General features: G+C 37.2%; 1 protein-coding gene across 18 annotated transcripts in view; it reads left to right on the top strand.

The window, feature by feature from the left end:
* CAMK2D (calcium/calmodulin dependent protein kinase II delta) overlaps positions 1-21,917 on the top strand; it is a gene marked incomplete at its 3' end in the record, with an annotated part of 272,940 nt that overhangs the window by 78,201 nt on the left and 172,822 nt on the right. For all 18 annotated transcript variants that reach the window (XM_082652994.1, XM_082652992.1, XM_082652998.1 and 15 more), the window contains exon 3: positions 10,385-10,444. In XM_082652994.1, coding sequence (XP_082509120.1) covers positions 10,385-10,444 — 60 coding nt within the window. The remainder of the gene's footprint in view (positions 1-10,384; positions 10,445-21,917) is intronic.

Here is a 21,917-nt window from a genome sequence, read left to right as displayed (position 1 = left end):
GTAGTTTAAAATGGTGCTATTGACAGACAGTCACCTGTTGTGTGTGAACTCTGTCTGACACCTGTGTCCTAAATGTCATCTTGGGAAGTTTTGCTCTCCTCCGGTGGACCAGTCTTGACTGTGGCCTGCTGTGGGGACTTTTCCTGGCTGTCTGCCTGTTCTGGATACCACCCTTTTGTTCCTAGACTTCTGGCTTGCTTCTCCTGGTGGGTTCCTCTGGTGACCCTCGCAATACTAGTTCCATGCCCTAGAACGTGCTGTGTGTGATATCTCCACGTCAGCAGAGTGGTAGATACACAGACGGGCAGAGGTACCCCTCGAGAGGGAGACAGCAATGCCATCAGAGGCTGTGAACCTAGGGGGAGATCTGGCTATGGTCATCGAGTGCTACCAGGGGCGTCAGCAGGGCTTCCTGCCCACTACCCTTTATCATCCAGAGGAAATCTATACTCCAGCAACAGTCTCATATTCAGTGCTTTGTGCCCTGTGTCTCTTCTACACAGTTAAGTTCCTGCGCTTCCCCTCCCAAAGGTTAACAGCTCAATTCAAGTTCCTCAGCCCATCACCTGGAACTAGTGAGAGGCTTACTAAGAGACTGTCCTAAGACTTCTGTTAGGTCTGAATGGAGTGTTCCCATCTCCTCACTACATTTTTGGTAGCTGTGTAGATATTCTGTATAATCAGATATTAAACAAACTTTTATATGAAAGTATTTTATATAAATTACTGCTTACTATTTGCAATTTTAAAAGATCTATAACATATTGTATTCTTGTTTAAATTGCTGCTGAACAGGAGCCTTATAAGATAGGGCTTTTGTCTTACATTTGAATAATTTTGTTTAAAGCATTATTTTCATAGATATAATGTCGTGTCTTTGAACGAATACCATTATTGTGGTGGAAGAGGGAAAGTATTTCTCCTGTAGGACAGTGTAAGAATGGTGCCACCAGATTTCACTATTCCTTTACACATCTAGGAAATAGTCTAAATATATTCTCTACCAGCTCCCTCTGAAACAATATAATGTGATAAATTATTTATCGGAACAGCATTTATTTTGGTTGTGTGAAATGGATTAATGAAAGAGTATCATTAGTTTGTATGTAACTGGTTAACTTGATTTGTTTAAAAGTTTTACACTTAGGCAAATAAAAAATGTTTCCTGTATTCTTGTTTATTTTTGAGCTATTTAGAGTATACCATAAAACTGAATAACTATGAGTTTTTGTCCATATTTTACTGTATTGATTTTGTCTCTTTCTGACCACTGATATCAGTGGTTCTCCACTACTTCAGTTGGCCTGAATAGCATAATCAAATGATTTTATGGAAAATCTATTTTCATAGTATATGCATTCATGTAAAATGAATAACATTTGATGGAATTAATATACTTTTTAATGTATCTTTTAGGAATCTAGTTCTTTTAAAGTTGGAAAGATTTTTAATAATAATAATGATGATACTGTGATTTATTGATTTCCTACCTTGTTCCAAATACAGTGCTTGATGCTAGATATTTTATGCCCATTTGATAGAAGAATCTTTTGAGAGGCCAGGGAACTTTGGCAACCAGATAGCAACTCTTGTCTTCTCTGCTCTGAAACCTGAGATCTTCCTCTCCCTCCAGGATATTAGTGGGCAGCAGAAGTGATGGGAAGTGACCAATAACCTGATGTCAGAAAGAATCTAGGTCAAATACATAGTTTAAAAAATCAATTCTATGGTATGGATTAGACATAGTTCAAAATAAGTGGGTAACGTGAAAGTATAATATTTAATTATGAATTTAAAAAACCTTTTGTTAAATGAATATGACAGCTTTAAATCCATATGCGCGTCACGCTCAGGTTTTATAATGAAGTGAACCTTTAAATAGTTCCTTTTAACTTACAATGTGGTTTTAAATATGACCTACTTAAGTGGACAGAATTTATATTCCTACCAGAGGAAGGCCTCATTTAGCTAGAAGTGATTTCTCTAACAAGAAAAATGTATTCAGAATGTAATCCCAAGACCTCCAGGAATACGACTTCTATCTAAGTATCCATATTATTATAGTGCTCCAGAATCCATATGCTAAAGACTGTACCTTTTATTCAGAGGAGATCTCTTCAGGTGCTCACTGCCAGGTTATTTGTGGTGGTTTTATATTTTTATATCCTTGTTGGAGAAACTCAAAGCAATAAGAGATGGCAGCAAAAAAGTGTGAAGAAATAGAGAAGGTATAATAAACAGTTGCAGCAATACAAAACGTGCAGTGGCTTATATCCGTATTGTTGAATCTTCCCTCTTCTGAGAATGGATAACCAGCCAGGTTTGGTTTTAGAGGGGGAACAAGAGAGTCTCTTACTTGAGACTGTGGTTGCTTAGAAAGCGAACAAATGTGAAAAAAGGTTGAGAATCAAGTTGGGCTGGTTGTAGTGCAGAAGAGAGAGAAGCAGGATTCAAATAGGTGGATCTGAGGCATTGACCTCAAACTGGAGCATTGGGCCAGGGAAGAACCAAGGAGATAGGAGCAGGGAAGGCAGCAGCTTAAGCTGGGAAGCCCAAAGGCCAGCAGAACAAAAAGTAATGATGGAATTGGATTTTAAACTTTCCATTTTTATGGGCCTCAGAGGTGACTCCTCCATAATTTCTATATAAGATGATTTTAGGGGTGGGGATGTTTGTAGGAAGGGGGAGCTAGAAGAGTTAAACCCTCTTGGGTGTAGCAAACCCATGTCTTCCTTAGGCTGTATGTTTACACGTTTGTGTGAACGTGCGTGTGCCTGTGTGTGTGTGTGTGTGGGTGTTGTTGTTGTGGAGGGAGAGGTGGTAAATGACCAATTATGACGGAAGGCCAAACCCCTCCCCTGCCCAAACCATCCGTCGGCATTGCCTATGCTGGCAAGGTCATTCCACACGCGGGGATGGGGGCAGATTGGGACACAGGCAGCGACCTGTGGGCTTTCAACCTCAGCAGCCTCTGAGGGCTTCACTGAAATACTGCAGAGTAATAATGGAAGCTAATAATGATGACCCTATCATGTCAAAAACATTAAATTATTTGTCATCTATGTCATCTCATTGCTTTTCGAAGGTGATTCAAGGCTAGCACTTTAATTTCACTTGTGATCAGAGTTATTTTGCATAAAGATTAAAATTTGACTTGGAACAGGAGTGAAGGATTTATTTTATTAGGTCCAAATTCACATTTTTTACCTCACTTGAAATAAAATATCTTATTAAGTATCAAAAAGTACCTTAAAGCTGGAAAGAAATAACATTTTCTCAAAATTCTCAGAAACTTTTTTAAAATCCGGAGTTCTCTGTACTGGGTAATACTATTCCCCACTGATTCTTTGTCAAAACTGAACAATAATATATTTTCCTTAAGGCATTTTGATACGGTAAGTCTTCAACCATATATTGCTAACAGCATGTACCTTATCAGGCCTGACAAGATTGCAGCTTGACGAGTTATACTTCTATTCATATAACATTGTGAACTTGAGCTTCAAAGGAAGAATAAAGCCAAACTATTATAGGTTGAGTACTTTAATAAATATTAAATTATAAATGAAGCTGGTTCTACACTAGCTGTAGGGGGTGTGGATAATAAAAGAAAATCTTCAAATGGTGATACACAGTATTATGGATGTCTTTCTTGCCTTTTGTAATCCGTCTTTGCCTCTTACCATTGTAGTTGTAAGTGCTGGGAATGATGAGGTAGGGTGTATGATTTTTTTTGCCCACTGAATTAAAAGTAGAGGAAATTTTAAATGTAGAACTAATTTTTCTCTTTAGCAGGATAAATACAGAAGTGCGCTTTGGTGATAATAGGCACTTCATCACTCCTCCTCACCTACCTACTCCCTCCAAAGTCGTGAACTTGATGTTGAATGTGAAGCACACCGAGCAATATGCATTTCCATTTAATGAAGACTTTAGTTCTGTCATCATGTTTGAGATGTCACAACATGCCCTGATGGATGAGTGCAGAATGCCTTATGTTTCATAGGAGATCACTAAGTGATGCGATTGTATGGAAGAAAGAGTAAGTGAAGCTGGGTATCAGAGAGAAGCTCATGAGAACCCCAGTCCTCGTAGTCAGATGCGGCACACACCCGCTAAGATGGCCCCGATGGTCCTTGCTTCCTGCTATCCCAGCCCTTCTGTAATTACTGCCCCTTAAAAGTGGGCCAGCTTAGTGACTCGCTTCTAACCAAGCACATATGGCAAGTGTGATATCCGTCACTTCCTGGGGTTAGGCTAGGTGAGATAGGGCCTTCCATTTTGCTAGCAGACCCTCTCTTTCCCTTGTTGGCTTTGATGAAGCAAGTTTCCATGTTGGCACGTGGCAAGGAAGTGAGGGCAGCCAGCGGCCAGCCAGGAACTAAGACCCTCAGCTCAACAACTCTTGAGGAACTAAATACTGCCTCCAACTATGTGGGCTCAGAAGCAGATCCTGCCCAGTTAAGACTTTCGATGAGACCCCAACCCTGACACCTTCACTACAGCCTTGTGAGAGACCCTAAAGCAAAGGGCTCAGTTAAAATATGCCCAGGTTCCTGACACACAGAAAACGCAAGATTGAAAATACGTATTGTTTTAAGCTTCTAAGTTTGTAGTAATTTTTAATACAGCGATAGAAAACTAATACTTAGGTCTATTAGTTAGCTAGAGGCTACCATAACAAAGTACCACAGGTGAGGTGGCTTGAATGACAGAAATTTATTTTCTCACATTATGGAGGCTAGAAATCCAAGATCAGGTGTTGGCAGGGTTGGTTTCTTCTGAGGCCTGTCTCTTTGGCTTGCAGATGGCCATCTTCTCCCTGTGTCTTCACATGGTCTTCCCTCTTGGCATGTCAGTGTCCTAAACTCTTTAACTCTGTTTCTTTTAAGGACACGAGTCGTATGGCATCAGGGCCTACCTTAATGACCTCATTCTAACTTAACTACCCCCTTTAAAGACCCTATCTCCAAATACAGTCTCATTCTGGGGTACTGGGGGTTAGTTCAGCATATGAGTTTTACAGAGACACAGTCCATAAGAATAGGCTATATAAAATTCTATAATTATGTTTATCTCTTTAGCTAAGACACTATACCACTCACTTATTGTCCAAAGGTCTTTTGCTGCCTTGATTTTCTTTATTTTTCACATGATTATATAGGTATTAGATGATGTATAGCTCACATGGTTTAGCATATATATTTGCATTTTCCCGTCTCCATAACAAAATTATAATTCCTCTAAGCATGTATTTTTCATATGTTTTACATAGGCTACTTTACAGTATTTAAGATGGTGTTAGATACATTTTCAAAATCTGGTTTAACATTTTGTGTTTATTTGTATATTTCTAAATAACAATATTCTAGAAGTAGCTTGTCTTAAGAATGAAGACCGTTGGCAGGGCAGGAATAAAGATGTAGACATAGAGAATGGACTGGAGGATGGGGAGGGGAAACTGGAAGCTGGGGTGAAGTGAGAGTAGCATCGACATATATACACTACCAAATGTAAAATAGTTAGCTAGCGGGAAGCAGCAGCATAGCACGGGGAGATCACCTCGGTGGTTTGCGATGGATGACCTAGAGAGGTGGGATAGGGAGGGTGGGAGGGAGGCTCAAGAGGGAGGGGATATATGTATGCATATGGCTGATTCACTTTGTTGTACAACAGAAACTGACACAGTATTGTGAAGCAATTATACTCCAATAAAGATCTATTTAAAAAAATAAAAATAAAAAAGATTTTCAAAAAAAAAGAATAAGCTTTGGGGATCCCAGAGGGAGTAAGACACAGCACCCACCCTTAAAGAATTCACGCCCTCATGAGGAAGCTATAAGGGCTTTGCTTCCGTGAAATTTGAGGTCATTCCAAAATATTTTGCAGACTGTGTAAGGAAAGGGTCTGACCCTCAATGATTTAACAAACATGGATACCATTAAAATATTTGACTTCTTAAAAAAAAAGAATGAAGACTGTTAAAACGATAGGGGGCTTGAAGAATTTATATTTATTTGAAGTACTTGTAGTTCTAGATGGTAAGGCCAGAGAATATCTGTCTTTATATTTGGTAATCCAGGTATAATGGATATACTGTTAGATCCTATCCAACGCTATGCTGATTCTTTAAAACACTATTTCTTTTTGAGCTATCTATAACACTATATATGTTTAAAATATTTTCCTAAATTGTCAAAAAATATGTATTATTATGAAATAGTTCTTTATAATGTATACCAGTGGTTCTCAAAGTGTGGCCCACAGACCCAGGAGTCCCCAAAACCCTCTTAGGGGATCTACAAGGTCAAAACTATTTCCATAATAAAGCTAAGACATTATCTGCCCTTTTTTTGGTATGCGTTGGCATGTATACATATTACACAAAAGAAATAGTGCATAAAATTGCCGAGGCCTTTGCATGAATCAAGACAGTGACATCAAACTATACTATCGGACTCTTATTTTTCAACAACATGCACTCATAGACCAAAAAAAAACCAAACTTCATTTCACTTAAAATTGTCCTTGATGAACCAATTAAAATTATTACTGTTATTAATTCTTGACCTTCCATCACACATCTCTGGAACATTCTGCATGACTCAGTGGGAAGAATGCATAAAGCACCTCTCTTCCATATTGAAGTACAATGATTATCTCAAGGAAAAACCCCTGCACAGTTGTTTGAGTTGGGAGCTGAATTAGCTGTTTCTTCATGGAACACCATTTTTATTTGAAATAACAACTGAACAGCTAGCTGTGATTATTCAGATTTAGGTTTTCGATAGACATTTTCTCAAAAATGAACAGAGTGAGCCTATCACTTCAAGGAAAACAACGGATAGCATTTATTGCCAATAACACAGTTCAAGCTTTCAAACAAAAATTAAAATTTTGGAAAACTTGTATCTACCCGTGAGAACTACACTCATTCCCAAATTTAAAGAATTTTCTGATGAGATTAATGGTGATATTAACAGTTGTTACTTTTCTGATAGTGTGTAATGAAATGTGTCAGCAAAAACTATATAACATACTGAACCAACATTTTCCAGATGACCAGTGCATCATATTTTAAAATTATGCCTGAGTAAAAGACTCAAAGTGCAAGAAAGAACAATGGATTTTAATGTAGCAGGGTAAAATTTTATTATATTGGACAATATCCAGTGTTGAAAATAAATTTGATTTAAAGTTTATAACTTCATTGATATGATTCATAAAGTTTATTGATAAGGTTTCAGGTTTCACATTGCAACTAACCTTTAAGAAACTACCATTCATGGAGTTTGGGTATAATATTAAAGAATAACATCTACAATTATCTGAAAAAGCTATTACGACACTTCTTTGTCCAACTATATAACCTTGTGAGTCAGATTCTCTTCATACACACAACATATTGCAGCATATTGAATATAGAAGCAGACATGGGAATACAGATGTTGTCTGTTAAACCAGACATCAAAGAGACTGGAAAAATTTAACAGTGCCACTCTTCTCACTTTTTTTGGAGGGGAGAGGGGAATATAGTATTTTTCATGAAAAATACGTTACTGTGCTGGAAAATCAGCATTTTGCTGCCATCATAGTAAAGACTGGTTCAGGCAAGAATCATCACTGATGCTAAATCTAGGGGGAAATTTTTATGAAGAGCAGGATGTTTTCATGGTCTTAAAATGTCTTCCCACATACTTGTTAGTTATAAAGGAAAATTAAAAAGATAATTATTTAGCAAAGAAATTCAACAGCACCTTGACCTGTGATCCAAGTTATCGTCACTTTTGAGGAGCAGTTGGACAATGTGTATCTCCAGATGTGATAGCCTAGAAGGATAATGTGCTAGCTGAGGACACATAGTTGAGAACATATGTTGTAGCTGCAAACACATAGCCTCAATCAAATCATGAGTAAACATTTGACAACACCAAAATGAGAAATATTCTCTTGAAAAAAATAGACACGATGGTATTCTTCAAAAATGTCAGGTCATAAAAGGCAAAGGGAAACTGTGGAAATATTCCAGATTAAAGGAGCTAAAGAGAGATGACAGCTAAATGCTGTATCTGACCCTAGACTGGATCCTGCATTAAAAGGAGAAAAATGCTATAAAGGTCATCACCTGGTTAAATTGAGAAAATTGGAGTGTTGATGGTAACTTATTGTCTTAATGTTAAATTTGCTGAAGTTGATAACTGTACTATGATTGTAAGAGAATATCACAATTCTTAGTAATACACACTGAAATTTTAGGGGTAAAGGACCTTGATGTTCATAACTTGCCTTCAACTGGTTCATTAAAAATTATTTTGGGTATAAATATAAATATTTATATTTATATATACATGTGTGTCAATTAGATAAATATATATACATATACACGAACATATACAGGGAGGGAGAGTGTAAATGATGTAGAAAATGGGTAAAATGTTAATGTGTCTGAATAAACAGTACACAGGTGTTTTTTGTACTATGCTTTTTTTAAAATTAATTTTCATTTGAGTATAGTTGCTTTACAATGTTGTGTTGCTTTCTGCTGTACAGCAAAATGAATCAGTTATACGTATATATATATCCCCTCTTTTATGGATTTCCGTCCCATTTAGGTCACAAGAGTGCGTTAAGTAGAGTTCCCTGTGCTGTACAGTATGTTCTCATTAGTTACCTATTTTATACATAGTATCAATAATGTATATGTGTCAATCCCAATCTCCCAATTCCTCCCCACCTCCTTGGTATCCATACATTTGTTCTCTACATCTGTGTCTCTATCTCTGCTTTGCAAATAAGATCATCTATACCATTTTTCTAGATTCCACATATATGCGTTAGTAGATGATATTTGTTTTTCTCTTTCTGACTTAACTTCACTCTGTATGACACTCTCTACACTCTGTATGACACTCTCTAGGTACATCCACATCTCTACAAATGACCCAGTTTCATTCCTTTTTATGGCTGAGTAATATTCCATTGCATATATGTGCCACATCTTCTTTATCCATTCCTCTGTTGATGGACATTTAGTTTGCTTCCATGTCCTGGCTATTGTAAATAGTGCTGCAATGAATATTGGGGTGCATGTTGTACTAGTCTTATTCTTTAAATTTTCTGTAAGTATCAGTTATTTCCAAATAAAAGTTTAAAAGTTAAATGCAGTCACTTACGTTAATGTAATGGCTTCATTATTGTTTTTAAGTGAATTTATGAATATATGTTTAAAGTTTGCCTCGATTTTATTTCTAATAAAGTAAAGTAAACATTAATAGATCTAATCCACATAAAATCTTCAGGGGGGGTCCTTGATAATTTTTAAGAGTGTTAAGGGGTTCTGAGACCACAGAGTTTGAGGACCATTGGCATAAACTGTGTGGGTGGTTAGGTAGGTGCCCCCCTCATTCTCTTAAGGCAGTTTTATGACACTAGTTAATGAGAGCAGATTTGGTAGATGCCACTTATGAATATTATAATCTTAACCTCTCTCTGCCTTAGTTTTTGTACTTGTAAAGTAGGGATAATAACATTGCCTATCTTAGAGGGCTATTGTAAGGTTTAAATCATTTCCTCTATGTAAAGGCTTTCAATAAGGACCACACTCTACAGTACTGTTCTTATTGGCAACGTATATTTCTGTGGTGTTCTTGCCTCTCTCTGCCATTTATTTTGTGTTTTGGCTAGTGATTTTGGTTATAATTATGTGCATATGAACTACTACAAAGAAACCAAGAAGAGTATCAGATGGTTTTTTAAATGCAAGTTTACAGTAGTCTGTGCCCCTTCAAGGAAATGGTTAGGGAAACAGAGCAGGGTGGAGATGAGCAAGCAATTTGGTGTTTGGGGAGTTCTTGGTATATGGAAAAGCATAATACGTCTAGGAAGTTGGATTAAAAATTGTGGGAAGAGTATTTGATAGAAAATATGACTGGACAGGGAACACTTTGTTGTTAGGGATAAACTGGGATTAACCCTATTTAGCACTGGTTCCATTGGCATTCCACTTGCCGGATAGGTATCCTTTGCTTAAATGTGTTTGTCTATATTGGCATATTTAAGTTGTTGTAACAGTATATACCTAGGGTAGGGATAAGAAAGAATACTATTGTTTTGTGCCATTTTTACTGTTTTCCCCAGCAAAAGTCTAAATTCAGCTTTGTTTTATACCTCATTCTATCGAGCTTCAAGCCAATAAAAAATAATTATATTGTTGAACTATTGTGTTCACCTAATTCCAAATTCAAATGATGACTTTTTTTTTAAAAAAAAGAAACCAAAGGATAAGTAAATGTGAAGGCTTTATGTCATTTTGATATGCTGTTTATTGTCATTTAATCTCTTTTGCTAAATGCTGTGATTTATTTTTCTATTTTTTTTTTAATAGATCATCAGAAACTGGAAAGGGAAGCTAGAATCTGCCGTCTTTTGAAGCACCCCAATATTGGTAAGGAAATGTTTTCAGTATATTTTAATTAGTAACTAAAATTTTGCATCATGTAATTTTACCGTAATTTAAAAAATATTAATTTAATAAACTAGAATATTTGCAATTAACAAATAGGTTCCTAACTTTTGATCTTGTTACATTTGTTTCTTCAAAGTTTTTAAAAAGTTTTTCAGAAGGTGGCAGTTCTTTCATACAAACACTTTAAAAATAATATAAGCTATTACTAGTTGAATAGTGGTTTTATGTATCTTTAAGGATTGTTCAGCTGCTGCTACTGAAGTACAGAGGGACAGAACTTAGGCCATTATATTAGTCACCTAAGTTACTTTTCACCTATCCTGTAAAATGTTTACCTCATAATCATTGATACTATTCAAGAAACTAGTAAAATTGTTTTAGAATATTATCCCTCATGAATATAATGGCATGATAATGTTCAAAACTGAAAAATATTGATGAATACAAAACAAATGCAAGAAAGAAACAAAGGAAAGAAGAAGCTATATTCTGTGACAATAGTTTTATTTTCAAAAAATGTAACCATCCCACCTCTGTCAGTTCTGCTGTCAGCCAAAGTATTTCTGACATGCACGGTATGAGAGAGGGAGTAATCATGCAGTAGAATTAGCAAAATCATTCACTGAGAAGGTTTATATTTCTCTATTTTTATGTATAGGGCCATTCAGTGTCTATTCCTTCCTTGAAGTTTTTAGTATCCTGCATTTTGTGGGTTACTTAAATAGACACTAACAAGTAAATCAGATGCATTAACAAACTAGCAGCTGTCTAATAAGAGCCTTCTGGTTTAGAGAGAAAACAAAACAACCTCTGAAATGTAAATATACCTTTTTATAAGTATTTTACCCTGATAAAAGTCTATGGCATTTCTTGGTTGGCTGTATTATTTTCCTAGGGCTGCCATAACAAAGTACCACACACTGGGTAGCTTAAATAGAGAAATGTATTTTCTCATAATTCTGGAAACAAGAAGTCTGAGGTCAAGGTGTAGGGAGGGTTGGTTTCTTCTGAGACCTCTCTCCTTGTCTTGTAGGTGGCCATCTTTTCCTTGTGTTTTTACATGGTCTTCCTTCTGTATGATGTCTCTTTTTTAGTTTCTTCTTCGTGTAAGGGCACTAATCATATTGGATTAGGGTCCATCCTAATGACCTCATTTTAACTTAACTACTCTTTTAAAGACCCTAGCTCCAAATATAGTCCCACGCTGAGGTACTGGGAGTTAGGATTTCAACATGAATTTTGGAGGGACACAATTCAGCCCATAATATTGGCTAAAGAGAAATTTTACAATAATGACTCACTATAGTTCAAAGAGTGCTTTCCTTGCTCAGGTTTAAGATAAAATGCAATCTTAGTTTACTGAACTTGTTATTCTTATGAAGGGGAGTTTTTTTTTGCTTGTTCGTTTTGTTTTTAATCAGGATCCTTCTATGAAGCTCAATTTTTTTTATATAAATTTATTTTATTTATTTTTGGCTGCGTTGGGTCTTCATTGCTGTGCGCGGGCTTTCTCTAGTTGCAGTGAGTGGGGGCTACTCTTTGTTGTAGTGTGCAGGGTTCTCACTTTGGTGGCTTCTCTTGTTGTGGATCATGGGCTCTAGGTGTGTGGGCTTCAGTAGTTGTGGCTTGCGGGCTCTAGAGCGCAGGCTCAGTAGTTGTGGTGCACAGGCTTAGTTGCTCTGCAGCATGTGGGATCTTCCTGGACCAGGGCTTGAACCCATGTCCCCTGCATTGGCAGGTGGATTCTTAACCACTGCGCCACCAGGGAAGCCCCGACAAGACAAAATGTAAAAGCTATTCTTTAAATTGTAGAAAAAGAATCAGGACAGGACATTTATGGGATGATGGATTCTAAGATCAGATGAACCCTCAGATGGGCATGTGTATTTTAAACAACCAATGCTCATAACTTATTTTAATAGAGTATATTTAGGAATACCAATTTAGAGTTTGGAGATTACTTTTGGAAGTGCAATTTAGAGTTCAATTATAACACTTATTTCTAGCATTTTATAATGCTTGCTGTGGTTTAGTTTGATAGAAAAATTGTCACTTTAGGAAAGGTAGTGCTATATTCTCATTATTTTTAAGTTTGAAAATAGGCATTTGTTTTCTTTAAAAATGCTCCAAAGGTAGAAGCGTTTGCTCTTTGAATTTGATTTATAGTGCATCTGCTTAACAAAAACAACCTCATCTCTGACGAACTTGCCATGGAGTGATGATTGTGTCAGGTTACTGTTTGATATGTTAATTTTGTTGATTATTTTGTTTAAAATGCTAATGGACTGTTGAAGGAAAGGAAATAGATATATACAGTAATATGACTTGAATTCTTCTGTTAAAATATCTTTTCACATTTTGTATTTCAGTGGTCATTTACAATATGTTGTCTATGAAATGACAGAAAAATTATTTGGTAGGATTTTGTTCACACTATTGAAGTTCAGTAGTTCACTGTTCAAAGATTACTTTCAATTTTCAGTAACAGGTATATTGTGTAAGAGTTTTAACCAAAGGCTTAGAATAAGAAGAAAAATTTCTATAGCCTACAAAATTACTCTCCAAAGAAGATGGCAGTAATTTTTGTGAATCCATTATTTTGATGTATAGGAAATCTTGTCTTTCATTCATTCTGTTCAGAAAATGAATAATTGTACTTACAAATATTTAATTGGAATCTTACATTATGTAAACAGTTCCCCTGTAGAGATATTCACAATTATAATTCCCTTGAGTATCAGTGGTTTTGAATATTCAGATGAATTTGGGTTGGATTACTTGTAAAAAAAAAAAAAAAGGACAGTGTTTTGTATTAAGAGCAAAACTCTTACTTTAAAATCAAAGGGGTGAAACAGTATTTTATATTTTGATTAGCTCTGAAAATAACTTAAAAATATTATTAAAAGATACTGATTTAATTTCTTCCTATCCATTATTTTTTCTTCTAATTTCTTAATCATTACATGAGTTTTTTACATCAACATTTGATTTTAGAATTAAAATGTTGTGCCAGTTTGGATACACATAAAATGAAACAAGATGAGCAAAATAAAATATATAATTTGTGATTTCCAATGATTAGCATTAAGCACTGATTGAGTTGAACAGTGCTAACTCTGTTGCAGTTAAAATACTGAAAGACTACGGAGATGAATGAGACATAGTCCTTAACCACAAGGAGTTTACAGTTTAGGAGGGCAGATTGTGATGTATGAAACTAAAATACAAAGTGGTTACATCCTATAATGAAACTCTTACTGAGTGCCATGAGAGTACTAAGGAATAAAGCAAGAAGTTTAACTGAAATACGTTGGGTAATGAACAGAATTTTGCCATAAAGGAGTATGGATTGGACTCGATAGCATTATGGAAAGAACATCAAAAGGAAAGATCAGATATAAACGTCCTTGTCACACTTGAAGAATGATAGAAAATCTGGAGTGATTGGAGTATAATTTGTGTGTTGGCCATCAAGTTGGATTGGGAGTAATAGTGGAGAGTCTTGACTTTCTGTGTCAAGGAATTTTATCGCTAATCTGTAGAAATAGGAAATTATTAAAGATTAATTTAGTTGACACACATGATTATATCAGTTTCCCCGAAAGACAAATTTGGTAATAATAAGCATAATTGTTCAGAGTCAGGAGAAACTGGTGTTGAAAAAGCATTTAAAAGTCTTTTGAATTAATTTATGTATAAGACGTGATGAGTTCGTAGACTATGGTAATGGGAGCAGAGAAGGCAGAAAGGGCAAAGATACCGGCTACATTGTGAAGGTAGAATCAGACCATCTTGGACAGCAGTTATATTGTGGTGAGTGGGATAGAAGGAGGTTCCTCTGAGGTGTCTGTTTTGAGTGACTAGAGAAATATTGATTCCTTTAAGAACAGAGAAAACAAGAAAAGAAAGTTGGAAGAAATTAGAAATTTAGCTGAATATGAGAACATGAAATTTTTTTTAAAGATTGGAAAATATCTCTTTTGGGGGACCATGGACAAAAAGAAAAATAGAAAAAGCAAACAACACCACCTAAAACCCTGATCATTCACTTTTTGCCAGAAAGTGTAAGTCTCTAACTACTTGGACATTCCTCTTCAGGATGGAAGTGGTTGGCAGTCATTATGATCATCCCTCCTAGACCAGTACTTGACGGCAGCTAGACTCTTGGTTTTGGGTCCTTGTTTACATAGAGGAAGTCTAGATAGTCAGATTCTGCTCAAAGTGTCTTCTGAACATGCAAGATAGTCTCTGCGCAAACTCCATCACCTAACTGTGGTTTAGCATTTCTAGGGTGTTCTTTCTCCCATGGTCTCTCAACCAGAGTAAGGCTCACTTCTCACTAGTCTCTCGTGCCTTAGCCAAACGTGTATCTTTTCTGACTCAGTACCTTAATTACTTTAATTTGCATTTATCTTATCTGACTTACATGTGGGACACGACATAGAACTCTACAGAATGTGAATACGTATTTTGGAGACACGTGGGGATAGTGAGAGTGGATAAACACATGTAACAGTATGAGGATTGTGAAGGGTGCCAAAGACAAATGATGACAAGTGCCTACTTGTAAAGAGCATGAAACACTTTTTTTTTTTAAGAGCTATAATAACAATAATTTTCTTAGATTATTTTTATTTTCAGTGTACTTTAAGATACATTTTTATATAAAATAGGTAAATTTTTTCTAGATAAATAAAAGGAAACTATATTTTGGGGACGAAATATTTGGAATTGTACAAAAAAGCAATATTGACTTTTTTTCACTTTTAACAATAATAGTTCAACTGTGTTGATTTTAGGCAGACTTACATCAACTTTTACTCTTATAAGTACCAAGACTATGTTTTATTAACAGGCTTAATTTTATTGGAGCTATAATTAAGTTTTAATATTGAAGATCAGATGTTTTCTTCAGCCAATTGCCATTCCCCAATTTCTCACTTAAAAGCTGGTAATTCCAGTTATATACTTAAATTTATTTGTTAGGAACTTGCCAACAGAAGAACTCTGATGAAACATGGTTTTCAAATGTCATTCTCATATGTGTAGATTATTCCAGTGACCTTTTCTTTTGATATTCCATATATAAATCTGCCTTTCAAAATTAAATTACATCTCCTGGTCACTTTTCTAATAATACATTCATAATATGGACAAGAGAAATAAGATAAGGCCATTTTCCCCTACCCAGAAAGCCAAAGAATCAATGATTTATAATCACTGAATTTCAACCTGGGGTGATTTTGTCACCTTCACTGTCTCTTTCTTCTGGGGCAATTTAGCAGTGTGTGTTTTGTTGTCACAACTGAGGGTGCCCATCTGGCATCCGTTGAGTGGAGGCCACAGATGCTGCTAAACGTCCTACAGTGCAAAAGACAGCTCCTCACAATAATGAATTATTTGGTCCAACAAGCTAATAGTGCTGAGATTGAAAAACTCTGATTTAAGGTAAGAGTGACAATAACAGTAAGACAGATAGCCAGCCTTTACTTGCTGGATCCATGCAATTTCCTTACATTAAAATAATGAGTCAATGTGTCCCCTTAAATGAAGGACAAGTAGGCAATGACACTTGCATAGAATATCCTGTGAGCAAAAGTTTGTAAAATACTCCCTTTTAACAAAAAAGTAGAAAAATAAAGAACTAGTTTAAATGTCAACCATAATTAAGAAGAAACACAGATTAGAATTTTGTTTTTTTCTAAGTTGTTCAAAAAGGATATTTATATAATGAAACATTTTTCATTTAAAACGAAGTGAAAACTATGTAAGTCAATATTTAAGTAAAGTAGGAGAATGCCTCCCAAGAATCAGATGGAGGTAAAAAGGAAATCATTCTTCAGTGAAATAATTTTATCGTCGTTGTGAATCACTTAGAACAGCGACTCTTACCATTTTTGGATCTTCAGCCTCCTTCAGATAAACTTTTATAGGCTATAGATTCTCTCTCTTCACAAAACTGCATATTGACATCAAATTTTTCATATAGTTTGGAGTACTTACGGAGATCAATAAAGCCTAAATATGGACCTTTGGACCATAGATTTCATATTAAAACAAAACAAAACTTATTTTGAAGAAATATAGTGAAATGACCTCTTACTCTTAAATGTGATTCTCATGTTAGTCTTAATGACCTTGTAGTTCATATAAAAAGATCTGCACAGTTCTCTCCACCTCAACTCTCATCTTCATAAAGCATGCATTCGTTGGGGATGTAGTTTGTGGAAGGGAGAAACACCACCCAGTTCACTTGAGAATTAAACCCTCAGACAGGAACTAAGCTAACCTCACATTTATTTATGCCTATTTGTATCTTTACATTATTAATCCCTCCCCAAAGAATTTGTTAAGAAAATAAATAAGATTTTAGATATGCATCTAGCGAAGAGAATAAACTGCTTTTGAAACAATTTGGAAGTATCTAAAGGGAAGCAGAGAAATTGCACTGTAGGCAGAAGCCAACCTAGCGGAGACTGGTGCTGACAGATGCTAATTACAAGCCTTTAAAAATCTGCTCATTAAAACTCAATGCTCAAGTTTTATTAGGTAACCTTGGCAAGCCTGATTCCTTACTTCACGTGCCAAAAGGTAATGAAATTTATTTAAATAAAATAGAATAATTCCGCCTTTTAACTAATTTTGACGGGTCTTGTCCCCAATTAATCTGAATCAGTGATGCATTACTATGATGTAGCAGTTGCAGAGCATCTCCCAATAAAAGGGAAAAACAAATGAAACTCTCCTGAGGTCTTCCCATAAACTAGACAGTGTTATTTAATTGTTTGTTTTTTGAGACTAAAGGGAATGTTGTTTCGTAGTTATTTGTTTTTAATTTGGGAACATTTCAATGTTTCAACAGTGAATTTTAACAAGATTACTCTGGCTGCTGTGCGTCTGACCGTGTCTCTCCTGTGCTCAGAAACTGCTCAGTGGCTTTCTAGTTAGAAGACAAACCCTAGAGTCCTCACGATGGCCTGAGACCCTACACAGGGATCACCAGCCACTTTATCTTCCTGATCTTAGATCAGCTCCACTTCTCTCCCCAATACTTGCTCTGCTCCAGACCCTCTGGGCTCCTTGGGTTCCTCAGCTGTGCCCTGTGTTCCCTCTGAGGGTGCTGCTTCTGCCCCAGCAGTTCTGTAGGCTGCTTCCCTCAGGCCTCTCTGCTCACCCATTGCCTCATCTGGAGGCGTCCCCTGCCAGCTCTCATGCCCACAGCACACTCCCTGCCTTCCTTCCTTGCTTTACTTTTTTGTCTAGCACTTACCATGACACTGTATGCTTAGTTGTTGTTTTGATTATTTTCTACCCACTAGCATATAAAACCCCAGGAAGGCAGGGACTTTGCTTGTTAACTGTTATATCCTTTGTACCTAAAATAGCCTCTGATATAAAGTCTGTGCTCAATAAATAAATGTTGCAGGGATTAAAGAATGCATGGGTGGATATATTTTTAAGTTAAATTTAGATCATCTGAAGGGGAACACACTTCTATTAATATAAGTAAAAGAAAAACATAAATTTTAATTTATGAAATCGTGTCAGTGGCTTAGGGCAAGCCCACACCTAAACAAAGACTGTAAAACCAGAGAGCAAACTTAAGGTTTCTGTCTGGTTGGGCAGGTCAACACACCATATGGCAGCATACCTCTTTTTACTGTCTGGTCTTCCTGAATAATCCCTTATCACTTAGTCTGAAATTCCCCATCCTGCAGGAATCTTGACCCACACCCCTCTTGGTGTTGTTGGATATATTTCCCATGCAACTTGTAGATTCTCAGGCATCCTTGCTGGGAGAGTCAGGGTCTCACTGTTTCTTTTACCTGGCAGACACCTAAAACTGCTAGCTGCTTCCCCATTTTCCTGGGGAGCATTCTAACTATACCCCAGGAAGCAGAACTGTACTATCGATAAAAGTCACCAGTTTCCCCCCCTTGCCAGATCACCCACTTACCTGGTTGGTGATCCTCATTCTTAGACATTTATGGGATAGCCCTGAATTTGACTACTCCACTCCTCAAAGCAAAAGCCTACTTGTCCGATGAAATTGCCAAACTGATGAGTAAAGAAAGAGGGTTGGTTGTCTCTCTCACTCTTGCTTCTTTAATAGGCTTGTCCTGTCCTCAGTGATTCCTTTGAAGGCCTCTGGGAGCCCTGCCCTGCGCAAGGATTGGCGTGCTTTTCCTATAAAGCACCCAATAGGAAGTATTTTAGACTTTGCTAGCCATGCCTTCTCTCATCCTAACTATTCAACTTTGCCATTGTAGTTCGAAGTAGCCATAGATGCTTCATAACTGAGTAGGTGTGACTGTGTTCCAATAAAACTTTATTTACAGACGCTGAAATCTGAAATTTATTTTTTATATGTCATAAAATATTCTTCTTTTGAGTTTTTTACAACCATTTTAATTTTTTTTTTTTTTAAGCCTGTTCTCAGTTTACAGACCATTCTAAAGTAGGTATTGAGCTGGATTTGATCTGTGGGCCATAGTTTGCTAAAGCCCTATGCTAGCGTCTAGGAGACCTTCCTTGGTGGGTTATTTGGACCTCAGATATCTGCTGGACTCCCTAATGCTTTCTCTCCTGGGCCTGGGAAACAGCTTCATCTTGATTCCCTGGCCACCTCGTATATTCTGAGTCTCGGAGGACAGAAGCTAAAATATCTGGGTGCAGTAAAGACCTGTGTGGCTTTCCATTTCTGAATTCCTCTAATTCTGGAAAACAGTTTCATTTCAACTCTGGTTTCTGATTTAGTGCTGTTCCGGATTCTAGGTCTAACGTGATATGAAAAGCCTCAACACTGCTGCTCAGTTTCCTTTCAGTCTGGCTGTTGATCTTGCTGTTACCTGTGCTCCTAGTTGACCCTTGACTGGATTTCTTGCCCTGCAGTGAGGTTCTAGATAGTTGCTGTTCACGGATTTCCACCTCATCAGCCAACTACCACACCTAGGTAACCTGTTAATGTTAGGTTTGGTTAAGAGCTGACATCACTCAAAGCTTACCTGTATTCTTTTTTACTTGACAATTGGTCATGTTTCAGATTACCTCTGAATTTACACACACAGGTGCTATTTCTAAACAATTTTGACCCTGACTTTTCCTCATACTTTTGGATTATATATAACCTAGGCCAGTTTTGTCCTCATTTGGCAGATTTGGTGCCCTCTAAGCTGTGAATCTGACAGGATGTTATTTTTTCTGTTTATTCTAATATTTTTGAGGTGTTTTTCTTTTTGAATCGAATCTTTCCCCCATCCTTCCCAAAATACTCTTAGTCTACTAGGGGCTGTACCTCTTATAAAATGACAGGTAGAATGGCCTCAGTTGAGAGCTTGCCTTTCTTTTTTTTTTTTTTTTTTTTTTTTTTTTTTTGTGGTATGTGGGCCTCTTACTCTTGTGGCCTTTCCCGTTGAGCACAGGCTCCGGACACGCAGGCCCAGTGGCCATGGCTCACGGGCCCAGCTGCTCCGTGGCATGTGGGATCTTCCTGGACCAGGGAACGAACCCGCGTCCCCTGCATCGACAGGCGGACTCTCAACCACTGCGCCACCAGGGAAGCCCTTGCCTTTCTTTTTTTTTTTTTTTTTTGCCTTTCTTAATAATAGAAAACCATTCTGACAGTAATGGGTATAATGAACTAATTTTGATATAATAGAGGACAGTTTCTCTGAGAGTACAGAAGAGACCATATTATATTCACCTTCAGTTGCAAAGATCTCATGAGGAAATCCCGTCTCTCCTTTGGACCTATTTGCACTTGTAAAGCTGACCTGGATCCCCTTCAGTACTCTGCTAGGTTAATCAAATGGGGTGCTGTAATATGAGCACTGATGAGGTGTCTGATGTTTCTCAAAGAGGGAGGGTGATGCCACCCTGAACATGTTGGCCATTCAGGTGTAGGAGAAATTTCCCCTGGTGAGGGAAATAAGCAAACCGCACCTAGGCTCAGAGTCATTCCAGCAGGTTATCAAGATGGGCGGTGCAAGCTGCCATCAATGGTCAACAATTTTTCTCTATGTGTCGACAGCTCATCAGAATTCCCTGGCCTCAGAAGACCATCAACACAGTTCCCAGACCCTGTCCTACTGCAGGTGATTGATAGAGCTGACATGGTTCCTGGTTTTTGACTTGCTCTTCCTGGGCCCTGGACCCAAGTCTACACACTTGAAGTCTGGGCTTATGAGCCCCTGGGCATGACTTTGCAGATAGCTCTATTTGTGACCTGAACCTGTGATAACTGCCTCTGGCCTTGACCTTCCATTTTTCCAACTCTCCACATTGTCCCCTGCTCTGTCTCTCCACACTAAGGCTTTTGTCCTTGTTTGGCTTTTCTATCCTGTTTGCCTCTGATGTCCTGGAAGACAAAATTTTTCATTTCCATTGAAACAACACAAATTTTAGCAGATATTTGAATAGATATAAACTGAAGAAATGTAACTAGTCTACTGAGAAAGATTTTCACTTTTGTGAATTTATTTGATGTTTTGATTAATTACTAGTCCCTGGGTTACATAACATAGAGATAATTCCTGCTCTGTGTGTGTGTGTATGTATATACACAGTTGACCCTTGAACAACTTGGGTTTGAGCTGTGCTGGTCCTCTTATAGATATACTTTTTTCGATAAATATGTACTACAGTACTACACGATCTGAGGTTGCTTGACTGTGCAGATGTGGAACCACAGATATGGAGGGCCAACTGTAAAGTTATACACAAAATTTTGACTGCATGAAGGGTCAGCACCCCTTACACCTGTTCAAGGGGTCAAGTTCAAGGGTCAACTGTATATAACTATTATTATTTACATATATATATATATAGTGATTTCTTGTTCTTAATTTTAAGTTGTAGTATCTCATTTCACAGATATATTTTCACCTTTACCCCATGTTCATTTTGCAAATTGAGGACTTTAATGATCACCATGAGTGTGTCATTACTTAGCCCAGCACAAATTATACCATGATTTTATTAAGTTGCCAATAGCAAATTTACTGCCTTAGTATTTTTCTACTATTATTTGAGACTCTTGACAACATTTTATTCCTAAAGATAACATTCTTTTTAAGAAGTATCTTGGGAGAGTATGAAAATCATTCATAAAGTGTTTTTTTTTTTTTTTTTTTTTTTTGTGTTACGCGGGCCTCTCACTGTTGTGGCCTCTCCCGCTGCGGAGCACAGGCTCTGGACGCGCAGACTCAGCGGCCATGGCTCACGGGCCCAGCCGTGCCGCGGCATGTGGGATCTTCCCAGACCGGGGCACGAACCCGTGTCCCCTGCATCAGCAGGCGGACTCCCAACCACTGAGCCACCAGGGAAGCCCCATAAAGTGTTTTAATATCACATGATATTCAAATGGTTATATTAGTGACTGTCTGGGTAACTTCAGGATCTGAAAGGCTAGTAGCTCTCTGAGTGAAGGACTGAAGAAATAGGCAGTGGAAAA

This window comes from Grampus griseus (genome assembly GCF_964374135.1).
Source record: "Grampus griseus genome assembly, chromosome: 4".
Taxonomy (NCBI): domain Eukaryota; kingdom Metazoa; phylum Chordata; class Mammalia; order Artiodactyla; family Delphinidae; genus Grampus; species Grampus griseus.
This window is presented reverse-complemented; position numbering and strand designations above follow the sequence as displayed.